Source organism: Natator depressus, chromosome 13 (genome assembly GCF_965152275.1).
Source record: "Natator depressus isolate rNatDep1 chromosome 13, rNatDep2.hap1, whole genome shotgun sequence".
Classification (NCBI taxonomy): Eukaryota; Metazoa; Chordata; order Testudines; family Cheloniidae; genus Natator; species Natator depressus.
The window spans coordinates 22750540-22766924 of NC_134246.1; the positions used below are offsets into that span (position 1 = coordinate 22750540).

General features: G+C 45.4%; 1 protein-coding gene across 1 annotated transcript in view; it reads right to left on the reverse strand.

Annotated features, from left to right (window-relative positions):
• Positions 1-204: 204 nt before the first annotated feature.
• The window catches only part of PPP1R16B (protein phosphatase 1 regulatory subunit 16B), a 101413-nt gene continuing 85232 nt past the window's right edge, over positions 205-16385 (reverse strand). Inside the window, exons 6-12 of the mRNA XM_074970221.1 lie at positions 15224-15348; positions 11823-11948; positions 10710-10785; positions 9512-9641; positions 8480-8648; positions 7174-7741; positions 205-911 (exon numbers count right to left, since the gene is read on the reverse strand). Of these exons, the coding sequence (XP_074826322.1) occupies positions 7220-7741; positions 8480-8648; positions 9512-9641; positions 10710-10785; positions 11823-11948; positions 15224-15348 (1148 nt within the window). The 3' untranslated portion in view covers positions 205-911; positions 7174-7219. The remainder of the gene's footprint in view (positions 912-7173; positions 7742-8479; positions 8649-9511; positions 9642-10709; positions 10786-11822; positions 11949-15223; positions 15349-16385) is intronic.

Below are 16385 nucleotides of genomic sequence, written 5' to 3' on the forward strand. Positions count from 1 at the left end.
GTTGATTTAAGTTCACTGCATTTTATCCACCTGCCTAGCTCTTCCAGACAAATTATGTTGGCAAAGCCCATGGCTGCATCAGAGGAGGAAACACATTTAGGTACAGTCCACACAGTGGTGGTACATTGTTATATTAAAAATCAGATGCCATAGATTTCAAACATATTAAGCCAGTAAATAAAGACCCCATCTGCAGTTCCTGGTATTATCAAAAGAAATTTAATATATTTTTTAAATTAAAAAATTCAATCATTCTATTAAAGACACTGAGAAGTCAGATGCTAATACTGTCATACATATCCTGTTGGCATGAGATTTACGTACAGTTTGATATTTAATGCATTGCTTCAACATGTTAAGAAACCATCTTTTCATACTTACAGTAGCAATATGAAGTTAATTCCATACAATATCAAATATCCTTTTTTAAAAAGTTTTAAATATATTACTCTGATTGCCAAAATGCCATTTTTATACACAAAGCTGCTAATACAATATACAGTTCTCTTACATTATTTTTTCACATAAAATACATTTTGTCAAGTTTTATTTGTACATCATTTACTACAGCTCAATGGAGTCATGAATTATTGCCGACGGCTGGGCATCCTTTTGATATGTCCTGGATATGCAGCAGCCGAACCTAGCTGTACCAGGCCTACAAATGCCACTGAAGTTGGTTTACTGCTTCCTTCTCCTGGAAAAAACGACAAAATTGCAGTCTAGATGCTGAGAAGTCAGACAAGGCTCAACTAAGGGTGTATCCACACTGGCTATTTGAAAACCTGTTCTCCACTGGCTCAGGTGGAGGCTGGAGTATAGACTGGGCTCAGGCATGGGATTGAACACCAGCTAACTTAAATGCCTGACTCTTCTTTCTAGGCCTTCCATCATTGCTACCACCAATAGAGCTGCAACAGAGGAGAATTACAAGCTGTAAGTTTGCAGTAGCAGATGCACCCATAAAGAATCCAAGCATACTCTTCCTGTGTAGGCAACTCTACACTGGCAGCTTTACCTGCATGAAGACAGCAGGATCAGGCCTGGAAACTGCTCAGTAACTCCAAACCCCATTTTACAGCCTTAGAAAAATTACAGTGTCCTGTAGTAATGGACTGCAGCTCGCAATACTGCCATTGTGTTTGGGCACTTACTGTACAACAATGAAACACTTTTTGTGGAGAGAATGTGATGTGCCAACACCATCTGCTAAAATACACAAGGACTTGGATCTCATTGTGTACCCTTATGACCCGAGAAGAACAAAGCTAACCTGGAGTTTTCACCTTACACAAGTTTTCATTTATAAATCAGCCAGTTACTAGTAAGATAATACTTTAGGAAGAACATTTAGTGCTCATAATGCTTGCACCAGGACATCAAAGCTAGAGAAAGAATAAAGATTTTAATGCTGGCACCAGACTTGATGTTGGAATCAAGTCATGGCCAGTGGACAGGAGCCAGAGCTGAAACTCAGGTGTGTGCCAGGCCTGAGTATAACTTCGACCATGGCCCCAAACTAACACAACTAGAACTCATTATGCTTTTATTCCAGGTATCACAGGACTGCTGAAAATCTGTTTTATTTCAATTCAAATACAATTTTGGGGGTGGATGGGTGGGGGGGTGGGAGGGAGGGAAGATTCCCTCTCCTCTCGCTCGAAAAGCAGAGAAGAGAGATGGGGGAACAAAAGAAGCAAAACAAAAATCTGCAATTCAAATTGAAAAATTTCATAGGAAGTGAACATTTGGAAAAAAAAAAGATTTTCCTTTGAAAAGCCATTTTGTCAAAACAGTTGAAGCCAGCTGTACAGAGTAGCCGCATTCTAGTAGCCACGTGCACTTAGCTATTTTTAGCTAGCTTGGTAATACATAGATATACCCACAGACAGGGAGAACACCTCGAGGCAGGCTGACCCCAATTAAGCCACTGAGATCTTTTAAAGAATAGTTCTAGGGCTTCCCCCGGTGGAGTATTCCTATTTCAGTATATGTTTCAACACAGAAGGCTGCGGGAACAGATGCCCAACATCAAGGTGAAGTGTGCTAAGAATGAGGCTCAATGCAATTTAGGGGATTATAAACGCTCACATCTACCTACAAACTTATCAGCGAAAAGCCACTTTGCATTAACAGAATTCATCATACCCATTGGCTACTGCCCTGTCTCATTCTTGCTATTTACCTGAACTCTCCCTGTGACCATCATCCCCTTCCTTCCCTAACACAGGGGAGGCTCTGCCCTGTGTAACATCTCATCAGAGCCCAAGCTAGAACACTAGGCTCAAAACTGTGGAAGAAATTCAGATCCAGGTCCATACTGAGGCCTTGCTCTAAGAGCTCAAATGGGACAAGAAATGTCAACATCTTGAAGGGGAAAGTTTGGATCTAGGTCTGAAATGAGAACCTAACTTTATAGTTCAAGCCCATCTCTAACAATTTATAGCCTATTGCTATGCATATTGCTTGGCTGGATCAAGAGCTGGCAGAGACTGCTCCCAGGCACTATTATGCATCTGAAGAAGGTCCTTTAGTATGACAGCTGGAGCTCCCTCCAACTCTTCATTAGCTTGCTAGCAGCCCTAGGGCCCCAGTATATCATGAAGGCTTGCATGCAGTAAGGTTGTGCCCATACACAACTCTCAGGATGTGGTGACTAATAACTGGATGATGACTGGATTCAACCTCCTCAAAAGCTTGGGGAAAGGTGGATCTGAAATTTACACCCTGGGCTCATGTCTAAGAAAGCTAGAGTCTGACCGGCTTCCCCACTGATACTCAGATTTTAACAGAGCCAGGCTATCCTTGCCTACAGGGAACATGCACGAAGGAGAGGATTGTACCAAAGAGGCAGGGCTAGACAGCTGTGTAGGCTTTAGGGGGGAACAGAGTTTGAATGGTTGGGCCAAGAACAGAACGCTAAAAGAGAAGAAAAAATTTCTACTAACCTAAGTGCTAGACATGCAAATCCTGAGATGGTTTCTATTCTCAACTTTTTAGTGGCACTAAAATCTCCAACGAAGTAGCTGAGTGTCAGCTATTGTACGCCACAAAATAATCAAAGCATCCTACTGGAATGGCCCCCAAGTGCTAGATATTACAGGATTTAGCATCACTGTTGTAGCTATAGTGCTTTTTAAAAATGAATAAGGACTATATTCTTAAAGGAGGGCACTTGCAATATATCTACAGAAGTGCCTGTGCACCTATCCTACCCGTGAAAACCTGTATTTGATCTACCAAATAAATACCTGCCAGTGGATTAAGTCCCCATTTTGTGCTCCGAGTTATCCATTCGGTGCTTACTATCATCACTTCACACACATGTTGAAGTTGTCTACGCCCTGCCCATGTATCCCTGCTGGTGTCCCATGGCCCTCTGGGCATTCCTGCCAACAAGTCACTTATGCCCTTGTTTGAAAACTTATCCCAAGCTGTCAAATTGATTCACATCCTTAAGTGGCCATGGAAAGGACCCTAGACTGACTATCCCATTCCCAAATCCCTACATGCACCAATGGTAGGTAAAGCTCATCACTGCCCTGGTGCAGCTCCTGGAGCATTCACTAGTTTCTGGCTCTTCTCCATTCTGAGATAAATTGGAGATAAATTACAAGTTATCACCAAGGTTATATTTACAGCCCCAGAGCCATAACAGCCACATTAAGCAGCTCTAAGGCCAATTTTATGGTTGCAATGTTACAGCAGTCCAATTAAGGGAATATTTGTGCAACCTAGAGCATGTAGCATCTCTTCCACACCCCCAATAGGAAAGCTATTGTTGCTTAGTTAGATATCACAACATTAGCTGGAATAATGAAATCCTGGAGATTATGTTAATCAGAGATGTCATATTGATGCATCAGAGCTATTTGTCTACATTATGCTGGATTCACACTGCTTTAGTGTAGTAACTAACCACTGTCAATGAAAGCAAGCCCCAAACTATATAATTCCATTGCATCCACTGCTTTCTATTGGCTGGAATGAGATGTAAAGCCCAGTACTCCTCTCACTTTCACCAGTGTAATCGGACTTCATTGGAGTCACTTCTGATTTATGGCTGGTGTGAGTGAGAAGGAACAGGCCATGACCTGATATCATCTATCACTGGGAATACAGCTCACAACTGTTCAAAGCTTAGCATCAGCTGCAACTGATGTGCAGCAGCACCAGGATAATTCTGCTCCAGCGATTCTCATTCCAGTTGGGGGTAATGGGAAAAGGACATTCCCTAGTAAAAGGGGAACATCTTCATTCCATGATATCGAGGCTACAGTTGCTAAGACTGTCTCAGAAAACTTGATGTGTTCCATTCCCTGGAACTCTGGGTAACCATATGACACCACCAGACCTACATACACCCTCCAACAGAGTTAGCTGCATGGGACTCTTCAATTATCTGCTCAACTCCTTTAAGTTGGGAGAATAGGAGCTAAGCTCCCTGATGGCCCAATAAAAAAAACCAAACACCCTCAAAGGTTATCATACAAATTCAAACAATGCAGCAGTGGAGTGCCAAGGCAGGCAGGGCATCAGGAAATGGAACAGAAATAGCAGGTCAGCCCCTTGAAAATGGGGCAGGAGTGTCAGGCAGGATCCCTGGGATAATGGGGAGGAGTGACTGGGTATGTTATTAAATACATTAGGAAAAGATGCCTTCGCTGTAACAGACCTTCTGAAATCTGACCTGACTTTCTATCCCCTATGCCAAAATTCTCTTCATTTAGGGAGAAAATGGGAAGGAAGGATAAGTGGACTGTCAGAGTCCAAAAGACTAAAGCGTCAGCCTGAGAGGAAGCTCCAACACCTGCCAATACACCCTGGCACCTTCCTTGTGGTAATAGATGCCCATCTCCCCTGCTTGGGGGGGTGCAGATACTGTAATGTGCAATGTCCTGCCTTCTCCAGCAGAGGGCGAGATGGGCCCAAATTCCTATGCCACTGGATATGGCACTGCAGACGCAGGCTCCATGCAAAAAAGTGCAACATCAAATTCAACTCTGAAGTAAACAAAGCAAGGAGTGTGTAAGCCCTCCAGACAACTTGATATGCTGCTTGTACCTAGTGGAGCTCCCTCTTGCTTCCTTTCCCTCATATAAGGATAGTGCAACTCTGGATCCCACCACTGTCAAAAAGCCCCTGTTCATTGTAACACCACACATGTCTCACTAACACACCGCTAATCTCCCTTGTAGAGATGGAACAATGTTTCTAGTTGTGGGATGGCTTCACTAACATGCTGCCTCATCTTTAGGCCAGTGTCTCCTGTTTTCCAAGCCATACACGGTTGAAAGGATGGGTGGGGAGGAGTCAGAGAAGAGAAAGGTACATTTAAAGTCCCTTACCAGAAGGGAATACAGTATTGCTCTCAAATAGCAGCTGGAAAGAGAGGAAGATGCATGGAAGTTCCATGGTCTATGGCAGATGCTTAGCTGGAGCACAGATACAGTCCTGTAAGCAGGATTCTACCCAGTGATGGCTCAGGGTGGCATCAGGAACCCAAACAATCCTGCGTTTTTCAAGTTTGGGGCCTACGCTGAGCCTATAAGACAAACATTCACAGATGCAGACTGTGTGCAATGGCCCCTTTGTGCAGACAGATATATTGTAGATGCAACTTAAAATATTTTGTGAAGATTTTGCCTGTTTATTCTGGACTGTCGTGTCCAATTCCCTAGAGCTGATGCTCTGCTGATAGGTGCTGTCTCCTTGCTCCTACCATTCAGGTGAGGGTTTTGCTCCCTGAAGGGCAATTGCAGAAACTGTCCTGCCAATCACACACCCCTTGTTACACCAAGCCACAGATTTCTCAAATGCAGCCTGGCACACAGTTAACACATGCTGCCGGCTTCCTATCCAACAGCACTTCACTAGACCACTCCAAACTTCATTGCTGCATGCTGGCTTTTGCTCAGTGAAAGAAGCCACTTTCTCTCTCATACAAGATAGCTATTTCTGAGCCTTTTGCTGGCAGCTACCGTACTGCTGCTGGTGACCCCAGCATAGGGTCTGAAAAAACACTGGAATGCTGGGAAAAAATGTAAAAAACTTTCCATCTTACTGTGATGCTCAACAATCAAAAGCAACGATTTAGCATTGACACATTTAAATGCTCGAGCAGCTTAGCCCCAAGAACACAGGTTCACACACAAGAGTGTCAAAACCTAGTGAGGCTGGAAATATTTCCATGCCATTTTTACTGGAAGCAGGTATTTCTTTCCCCTTCCTTCCTAATTTAAACAGAGCCCTGCGGTTCTGGCAACCCAAATACAATAGCACTCTGCTAGTGCAGGAGAGACAGAAAGCAACAGAGACCATTCTAGTTTTTAAGCTGAGTGAAGCATAGAGAGTAAAAAGCAGCACCAACAGGGAAGGTGAGATTGTTAAAAATGAATGGATTTCACTAATCTAAGGGTCTTAGTAATACAAGTAATTTGTTCTTATCCCATTACTGACCCTGTCAGTCAGCATTTTATTGCCGGAGTTTATTCTACTGGATTTCCATCAGGAGTTCTGCTTCAAACCCAATGGCGCTGCACAGCCCCTGCTTTCAATTACAGTAGGCCACAAACTGGTTTGCAGCTTTTGACAGTCGGCTGCCACAATGCAGGCATCACACAACTTCCCGAAGTACACGCACTGGGGATGTGCCCAGCTTCACCTTTGTGTAAGCAAACGAAATACACCAAAGTTTCAAAGTCTTCACTTGCAACTCCTGGGCTGTTTGCACAAAGGCAGGGGTCTGACCACATATTCTCGAGGGATACACCTATCACATCCACGAGAGAGAGGCAGGCCCAGTGTGTCGCATTCCAGAAGCTGCGTGGCTCCCAGCAGGAGGCTCAGAAAGGGAGGACTCTAATTCAGATGGTTTTGTCTTTCAAAGACCCTTCATGATTTAGAGTGGAGAGCCCCCCCACTGTCCCTTTCATAACACTGCCGTGAGGCAGAGTGGGGTAGCTTTTTTTTACAGCACATGAGGACGTGTACTTCATTTCTCCACTATGGGCCTCACTCTGCCAGCCTTACTCATTTGATTGCAGCGGGGTTACTGGCCTGGTAAGGTACTATTCAAGATGAATGAGGCTGGCACCATCAGGTCCTATGTAACTAAACTGAGTTCTCCCCATGTGGGGATGGAAACAGCCCATCCACAATAATAAAGCTAACCTGGTCACCCACTTTTAGTCTCCTCTGAGGCGAGACATGGATGACACTAGGAAATCCTGCAGCACCCGTGCACTTTCTCCTCCATTTCATCCATGGGAGCTTTGAATTTCAAGAGAGGGGGATCGCCACTGGACGCTGTGTAATAAACCGATGTGCCATTGGAGCTGTAGGGAGAAGTCCTGGAATCAATCAGGTGCTCCTTGGCCTCGCCCCCATTCTCAACTACCCCACTCACACTGGTGCCAAAGTGGGTGCTGAGGAAGGGGTGGTTAAGCAGCTTAGCTGCAGCCCGCTGCCGCTTCAGTTCAGAAAGTGTTTGATGACTGCGATCCTTGTAGCCACACCAGATTTGCTGAGAGTCGGGGACACCGGGGCTGCTGTAGGGCAGTGCTTGACTTGTATTACAGTCTGGAGCTGTGTGCATTTTCCAGACGTCCCCATTGGAAACCGAGTACTGGTAACTACTGGCCGGTGTCCTGAGTCCATTCTGGAGGGAGGACTGAGGGTCACTCTGTGTGCTTTTGGTTGCTAACTCAGGAAGGAGCATAGACTTCTCCAGCTCTGAATTCTGTAATGAGAAAACATTAAAGAGAAGCAGCTCCCAGTGTACAAGCCATCCCTTCCACAGCTTTCGAGTCCAGGCTGGTCCCTTTTAATCCATTCCTGCAGCCAAAGAGTAGCAGCAAAGGGCTGAAATTACCTATCCCCCAGCCCTATTATTTCATTAATGTGTGAACTTCAAATCCTAACTGGGACCAGTTAAATATTAACATAGAAGGACAGTTCCACATTGGCTTTCTTTTTAAAAAACAAGGCAATTAAATGCAAAAAAAACCCAAAACCCCACCTTATGTTAGTTCAACATGATGGTAACTGAATTAAATAAAGATAACCAGAGAGTGCAAGATCAAGTTCTTCTAGAAACATTGGCCCACCCATATTGCAGCTACATAATGTCTATTAAATGCACATAAAAATACACACAATTATATGAGAACATGAGTTTTTGCAATTGCCTGTCTTTTTGGGTCAGATTCTGGCCTCATTTATTTTGTTGTGAATCCCAAATCATTCCTTTCACTTCCAGAGCAGTACTCCTGATTTACACCAGTGTAGCTGGAACCAGAATCTGGCCTTGTATTTAAATGTGTGCCCTAAACATTGTCTTTAAGATAATCTAGGTTCTCACACAACACCCATCACCATAGTGTCCAAGTACTGATAATCAACATGCCCATTCACATCTCTGGTTTCAGGCTCTTTATGAATTTTGATAGGAAAGTAGAACATGAGTTTGGTTCCTTACTGGATCTGTGTTCTCTTGGTCAGATCGAGCCTCCATGATTTCTCCAGCATAGCCTGAGTTTCTCTGTTCTTCCGTTGCTCCCATTTGCTGCCAGACAATGGCCTCCTTTTCATACTCCTTCCTGTAAAGGTTGGTTCGGTCCGAAAGACTTGCCCTCCTCACCACCTTCCTGAAGGAGAGAAGCAGGGAGCAGAGACTTTAGCAAGATGGGGCAGTGAGGGAGCTCCTTCATATCCTCCTTGCACTTTACAGCATCTTCCATCAGTGTCTAGGAGCACATTACAAACATGAAGTAAGCCTCAGAGCACCTATGTGAGGTAGAAAAGGTCCCTAACTCTCACGTTACAGGGAGGAAAGGGAAGCATAGAAATGGTAAAGGAATTTTTCAAAGAGGATTTGGGCTCAGAAGATGAGACCTCACATACAGTTCTGCTAGTGGACAGCTTTCCACCCAGCCTCCCCTGGAGCTTTATCCGTTAGTTTTGTTCTAGGAGAGGACCTGTGGACTGGTCCAGTGGAGTTCTGCAGGCCACAGCTTGAGAACTGCTACTCTAAATTCATACAGAAAAAGAATATTCTAGATAGACTGTGTGTTCAGTCAACTTGCAGAAGAGTATCAGGGTTCTGTCCTTATGTTACCTATTGCTATACCTCCACTTTTCCCCACATCTCCAGTCATTAGAGCTATCATGCAAGAAAAGATCTTTTCAAAGCATTAATCAATGATGGAACAAATACCAATAATTTAGGAGGTGGGAAACTCCCCTATCACCTGCTACGTTTTCCAGCAGTGTCTGATGCACTGCATCATGGAGCCTACTTTTCTAGAAGCAGCACTATCTCCAAAAAAAAAGCTCACTGAACAATTGGCCCAGTTTCAGCCTTTTGGAGAGTCCACTGAACTTCAGAGCAGACAGCTTTGTATCTGATTACACTGCATACTGGGTAGTCTGCCTTCAGGTTTGGGACCGCAAGGGTGCTCTCCAGTCTAGTGTGTGGCATGATCTGTGGGAAGATCAGTTTCGCACTCACCCTCGGCTTCCCGTGCTGGAGGTTCTCCTGCTGAGGGAGGACTTATGCCTCATCTGAGATTTCATGATCACATCATGCTTATGTTTCAGCTCCAACAGTAACACTTTGAACTCCTCTTCTTCACACAAGTCTAAGGCACACACAAACCAAACCAAGCCATGAGCAGGGCTGTACTAATGTAATACACTCAGCTGAATGGAACAGGGGGTATGGGGGCTAGAGGGAGCACATATGAGAACTACCATAATTAGACTCTCCTGCGCCACCCACAAAGCTGCGCCTTCTTGGTCTTCACAGTTTGGTAGAGATAATGGAATAGAATTGAGAAGGAAAATTTAAGCAGAACAGGAAAGCCAATCCCTAAGGCAATTAGTGGAAGCAGCATTGTCTGGGGCACCTAAAACAGGACTGGAAAAAAGCGCTGGAGAATATTCTGTGGATTTTAGCTCTGCATTGGCCAGAGAGACTGACTCGATCCCTCTCTTCTGTGCAGTGCATCGTACCTCACATCACAAAGGGGAAGAGATGTTTTGACCATTGCTTTATATTTTGATATTCTAGAAATGTAGGATGACTCTTGGAATCAAATGGAGGTCTATGGGGAAGGGAAGAAGCCTTTTGAGAGTTTCTGTATTTAACCAATTCCTGTTCCCGTGGACACACAATGATAGGAGGTCAGGAGCTGGGGATAGGACTCTTAGAAATGGAGATTGGAAGTCGAGGTATCAGACTTCCCTATCTCCCCCCTTCCTACTCCACACCAAACTGGCTTGGAATCTGGCCACATCAAACCAGGGTAATAAAAACCACATTCTTTGGGCTGCACAGAGTAGATGCAGAAGACCTGAAAAGCAGCAAACCATTCACAGTTCTGCAGCGGACAGGTGGAGGGGGAGCTGGAGATGGGGAGGCCATGTGGGCAGGGGTGTATGGAGGAGAGGCGGATGGTTCAGGAGCAAAGGTAACATTTTCAAAAGCACTGAAGTGACTGAAAGGCACTTAGGCTCTTAAGTCCCATTGACTTTCAATGGGACATATGCTTTTAAGTCACTTGAAAAAAAAATCACACTTTTAAAAATTTCAGCCCTGAACTCCAGCAGGCTCAGAGACTCCCTGGTTGCTTTGTGCTGTTTGGAGAAATCCCAGGGATTTAGCCAAGATTAGAAACATCCTTACAAAGGAGAGAATTTGAACTCACCTATTGGCATCTCATCAAAGGCCGTCCTGGCACTCAGGCTGGCCCCATGGGACACCAGCAGCTCTGCCATCTGCATCTGCAGCAAGGGAAATAAAGCAATATTCACAGCCCTGGTTTAGGCAATCAGTAGCTGCATGTGATCTAAGGGACCAAGCAAGCTATGGAGCAGTGGCGTGCGTGATTCACTGACACCAGGATCTCCAGCTGTGCTGGTGGGTGTGTGAGTGTTCTCCACACAAGAGACTAAGCACAGTTCCTACCAGCTCAACCACTGGGAGATTTCCCACCAGCTCTCCCAGGGAAAGCGAATCACCAGGGTCTTAGTGAGACTCTGAGCTTAGATACCTCCCCCCCACCCACCCAATGCATCCAGCCCATGGGCGGGGACCCCACAATTGGGAGTAAATCCACTCCATGTCTACTTGCCAGGATGGCAGTGTGTCCATTGGCAATGGTCTCTGGCACGCACACCCTAAGGAATGGTACTAGCAGATAGGGATCCATGAGATGTGGGAGTTGGAGGGGAAAATACTAGGAACAAATCAATTCCTTGTATGTACATGTACAGGCAGAGAACACACTCCAACCCTCCAACACTGGCTCAGTGAGATTCCCAGCTTATCCGTGGGACCTGCACTCATTTCTACCCTTGGGAGAGCCTGAGGTATCAGACTTTAAAGCCGTAACATGTGGATGTCTAAAAAGCTATTTTAGGTCTTTTTTAGGGCTTTCTGAGCCCTGCGCAGCTGGTAACTAGGACTCCGGCTTTACAGGTGGAGGGATACAAGAAACAGTGCCAATGACATTTCACAGCATTCAAAAACCATCCTAAACAGTAGTTTTCCAATACATGCCCTATTCAAAATATTGGATGGTGTAAGTGTGTGGAGGGCAGGGGGAGCAAATCTTGGCATTATTAAGGCTTTATTGTTTGGACTTCTTGTGCCCACACAATACACTTGCTCTGCTTGTACCCACAGAGCACCTGGATTTTGCAGACAAAGGGAGCGTGCACTCTGGCCAGAGCACTCGTCCTCTGCTTTGAAATGCTGCCCCAGCCTCCCTCTGAGGTGAACCAGCCGCACAAAATAGACTTTCAACAAAAATCTTTACCTGTCCCCAGAAGGCAGCAGCATGGAGAGGTTCCCATCCATCCCAGTCCTGGATGTCTAGCTGTGCTCCATGGTCGAGAAGCATCTCAGCTGCATGCAGGTAGCCATTAGCCCCAGCTATGTGCAGCTAAGAGACCAGGAACAGAGAGTATGAATTGCTGTTTAAGGCTCATGAACTTCCTTCTTCACCAAGTAACCCAGGTGACGCCACTGCAGTGTCTGAGTTTAGACCAAGAAAAAACAGCAGTGCTGTTCAGTGCCCATTGACGTGAATGACAAGACACTGCACCGACTTCCAGGGGAGTCTGTTTGGACCCTGGAATGTCATCAATGTGTTTAGGGAAATTTCTGCCACTGAAGGTCTTTGGGCTGATTTAAGAAATGTCCTCCAAGGGTTTTTAACAAGTAAGTGCTTTTTCACACATGTCAAAACAAAATGACATCACCATCTGTAACTATTTATGGAGAGAGAAATGTAAGGTACTGTGACGCTAGGTGCAATGCGGCAGGCGTCTGTGGTCAGGAGTTAAACACCTCCCCTCCCAACATTTTGCATTTTTATCTCAAAAGGTTCCGCAGTGCTTCACAAACTATGAGCATGCAGCACCCCCACAATGCAGCCAGCTCTGGGGTGGAGGATCACAGCTAAAGGGCACTCTGCACATTCCATGACAATGGGGGAAGAGGACATTCTTCTGAGATGCTCTGGAATGGATCTCTAGGACCAAGTTTTCAGCCTGGCCATAGTCACGCTTCCATTTCTGTGGCCACAGTTTTGCACATGCTGTTACTTGCGCTCACAATTTAAGTGACTTAGACATCTAAATCCCTGACTGCTTGCAGTTCAGGTAATCTGCATTTCAGATTTTGGTCTCCAACGTCTGATACAAAGAGCACAAACTGCATCTGAGTGTCCTTCAGATGCAACCTTAATCACAGGATCTTTCCTACTCTGTGAGGACATTTAGGTCTCTTTTGGGAGTTTTTCTTCATAGTGTCTGCTGCTGTATCCTTGATCAAAACATACCGTCTTCCTGCTCCGTGCTCTGTTTTGCAATTTACTGTATACAAGTCAGCAGCAGTCCTTCCCCCACAGACATAATTCCATTTCAAGTGGTGTTGTACGGGGAAAGAGAACTTCTACTCCTTTCTGCACATTCCATAATGGAGAAGGAATGTGGATCATGCCACAGAAATGAAATTATACCAGCTGTCTTCTCTATAGACTTCTTCGTGTTCTCTTGTGTGTAATTTAAGGGACGCTCTCAAAGCAGGGAGGTCTGACGCTCAGTTTGCCCTTTTGATATCCTATCATCCACGTAAGAGTTATTTTTATACTAAAATTCAATGCTTTTCTAAAAGAAATGCTAGCTGCCTGCACCACCCTACGAAAACGAGCCACTGCCGTCATGCATCCCAGACTAGAAGTTTGTGGCTGTCAGGTAATAAAAGGCAGCTGCAATAGTGTTTCAAAGCTTGTGGTCATTAATATTGAGAGCAGGGCCCCATTGTGCTAGGCACTGTTCTAACACACAGGCAGATAGTCCCTGTCTCAGGGAGGTCACAGTCTAAAACAGCAACATACAAAGGTGGGGGTGAAAGGAATACACAATCGGATATACTATATACATTTGCATCCCCTCACCCTATTATAAAATATATCGAGTGCCAAATCTCATCTTCCCCTCAAACCATCATGAGCTAGCTCATTTCTTATAGGCTTTGCATCAGTAGTCATATCTTCATGAGGCCAACAAGGGTCTGCGTGTGAGTGAGAAATTCTTGACTTTCACAAGGAATAGCCTGAAAGGTAGAAGCAGGCTTGATCCTCAGGGGGGAAGCTGTCAAAATTATAACAGTTCCACTGTGCTGGTATGATAAGACAGAGATTTTAGAATTGCCCAACAAGCCAGATTTGGGTGATGCTAATGGAATAGTCAAACAGGATGTTCAAAGAACTGAAAATTAGTTAAAAGGAGAAACCTCAGAATGCCGTGAAAACGTAAGCCCCATGAAAGATTACTGCCACTAGAGTCTTATTTAGAGAGCCTGCACTCCTCAGATTTTGTAACTAATGATACAGGAAAGATTTCTGAATCCCACTGACAATGTTTTAGAGTTAGAGACTTCATTACACTGCCATGGTTTGGCCACTTGTGTAATGACATCAGGTAACCTAGATACCCAGGCCCGCTGACGGAGAGGGCGGGGCAGGCAAAGGGGACAATTGCCCAGGGGCCTGGGCGATTTAAAAGGAACAGGAGGCCCCCAGCCGCTGCTGCGGTAATGACAGACAGGATTCCCGGGGCCCTTTCAAATCGCCTGGGTGGGCCGCAGGGCTCCTAGGCGCGTGTGGGGCAATACCAGTGGCAGCGAAGGCAGCCAGGTGGGCATGTGGAAGCCCTGGTGGTGCCGGAAGAGCACACCCAGTAGCACAGCCAGCAGCTCGCTGGGCACCAGCCAGGGCAGGTGCAGCACTGCCCAAATGTCAGGTGGACGGTGTCCGTGGCTTGTGCATGTGTGCACCAGCCCGCACATGGTCCAGCTCTGCACTCACGTGGCAACGCCACGATAGGCCAGCAGCAGCGTGGGGCCCGGCTCCAGCCCGCCCTGCATGAATCAAACCTCAGCCATCACTTTCTAAGGGCCCCATTGACTGTTCTGTCCTGGGGCCCGGAATTGCTTCGGTGGGCCAGTAGGTACCAAAGTCTTCTCAGATACCTCTGAACTCAAATGTCAAGTTACCAAAGTCACAGCCACACAGGCTACAATACACTACAGTTAAAAAACAGTATTACTAGGGCACTCTAGCTTTTTGGGAAAGTTTAAGTGAGAGGCCAAACAGACTCCTTTGGGCCAACCAAAAAGATATGGGATCAGATCCTTCAGTTGCACCTGATCCCACTAAAGTCAATGAGGATTTTTATTCTCACTTCAGTAGAAGTCAGATCAGATGCTAATGGGATTAGGAGTGATAACAGAACTACTGAATTGTTTTACTCAACCTGCCCAAAGACTTTTCCAAAATTCATGCTTCCATTGGAGTGTACAGGACTTTCATTGTGGGACTTCTTTTGAAGCAGCTGGTACTGGACCTCTATCAGAGACAGAATACCGGACAAGATAGGCCAGTGATCTGATCTCTTACGGCAATTCCTACAGATCAGTTGGCCATTAACTCCAGTGGGAGTGAGATCAGGCCCTGAATTGCAAAGTCTTTACTCATGGACACCATTTGTTGCTCAAAGGAGATGACCTAAAATGGAAACCACTAGCCTTCTACCTCCTCACACTGTACTTGTCTTTGGAGATTAACAAAGGACACAGACGACCAACAGCCTCCTAAAATTCACACAGATTGCAGGGATGGACGAGGGTGGATACTGTAGCAATTCTGCTCACCAATGTAGCACCTTGAATATCTGTCCTGTTCAGGTCTTGTCCTGCTGCAATCAGACCTCGGATGTCAGAGATCATGGCCTGCTCCGGGGCAGCCCGCATCTCATTGATTTTTTCCTGTGTGATGCCTGTAGTTAACAGGGAGAAAAGGAAATGGAAATGTTCTTTTCCTCTCCTGACCCAGTAAATAACAGCAATAATTGGGTTCAAATTCCTTGTCTGATCATATCTGCATGCTGAACATCAGTCAGAACACTTGGCATACTCTATCCATTCAGTACCTACAAAGCACAGCCAGATTAATAGTGCTCCTAATGGCATGAGAATGATATTCCAACAAAATCCTACCCTGGGGACAAGAGCCAGAGTCTTTAATGCCTGTGCAGAGCAAACAGGAGCTCAATTTTAAGCCCCCCGCACAGAAACTCAGCTTCTGTGCTTCAGAAAGATGAAAGGCTATCAAACCCTGGTGGCTCATAGGCAGCTAGCTGCACAGGTTGAGGACTGATGGTGTAACCACTGTTTCTTTAACCCTTTGCATGCTAGAAGCAAGTTTGAGCTGAGGCACTACCCCTTTCAGAGGTAGCCTCATTCCTGACCCACATTTCCAGCAAGCCTAATGGAAGGGACCATCTTGGCCATCTATACAGAAGGTAATTATGTGCTGCACGGTTGACAGGGAGACTCCCCTCTCTGTGCTCACGAAGCAGGCCCCCATTCTCAGAGGGAACTTATGGGCTATTTCATCCACCCTGCTATTTGCCATAGGATAGTCACTGCTTATGTGTATGTTACACAGGGAAGGGACTTGGCAAGGGAGAAAAATTGCAGCTCCGGAAGGGTAAGAAATCATAGAAATGTAGGACTGGAAAGGGTCTTGATAGGTCGTCTAGTTCAGTCCCCTGCAGTGAGGCAGGACTAAGTATTATCTAGACCATCCCTAACAGGTGTACGTCTAACCCATTCTTAAAATCCTTCAATGATGGAGATTCCACAACTTCCCTAGGTAATTCGTTCCAGTGCTTAACTACCCTTACACTTAGGAAGTTTTTCCTAATGTCTAAACTAAATCTCTCTTGCTGCAATTTAAGCCCATTGCTTCTCATCCTGTCCTCAGTGGTTAAGGAGAACAATATATCACACTCCTCTTTATAACAACCTTTTA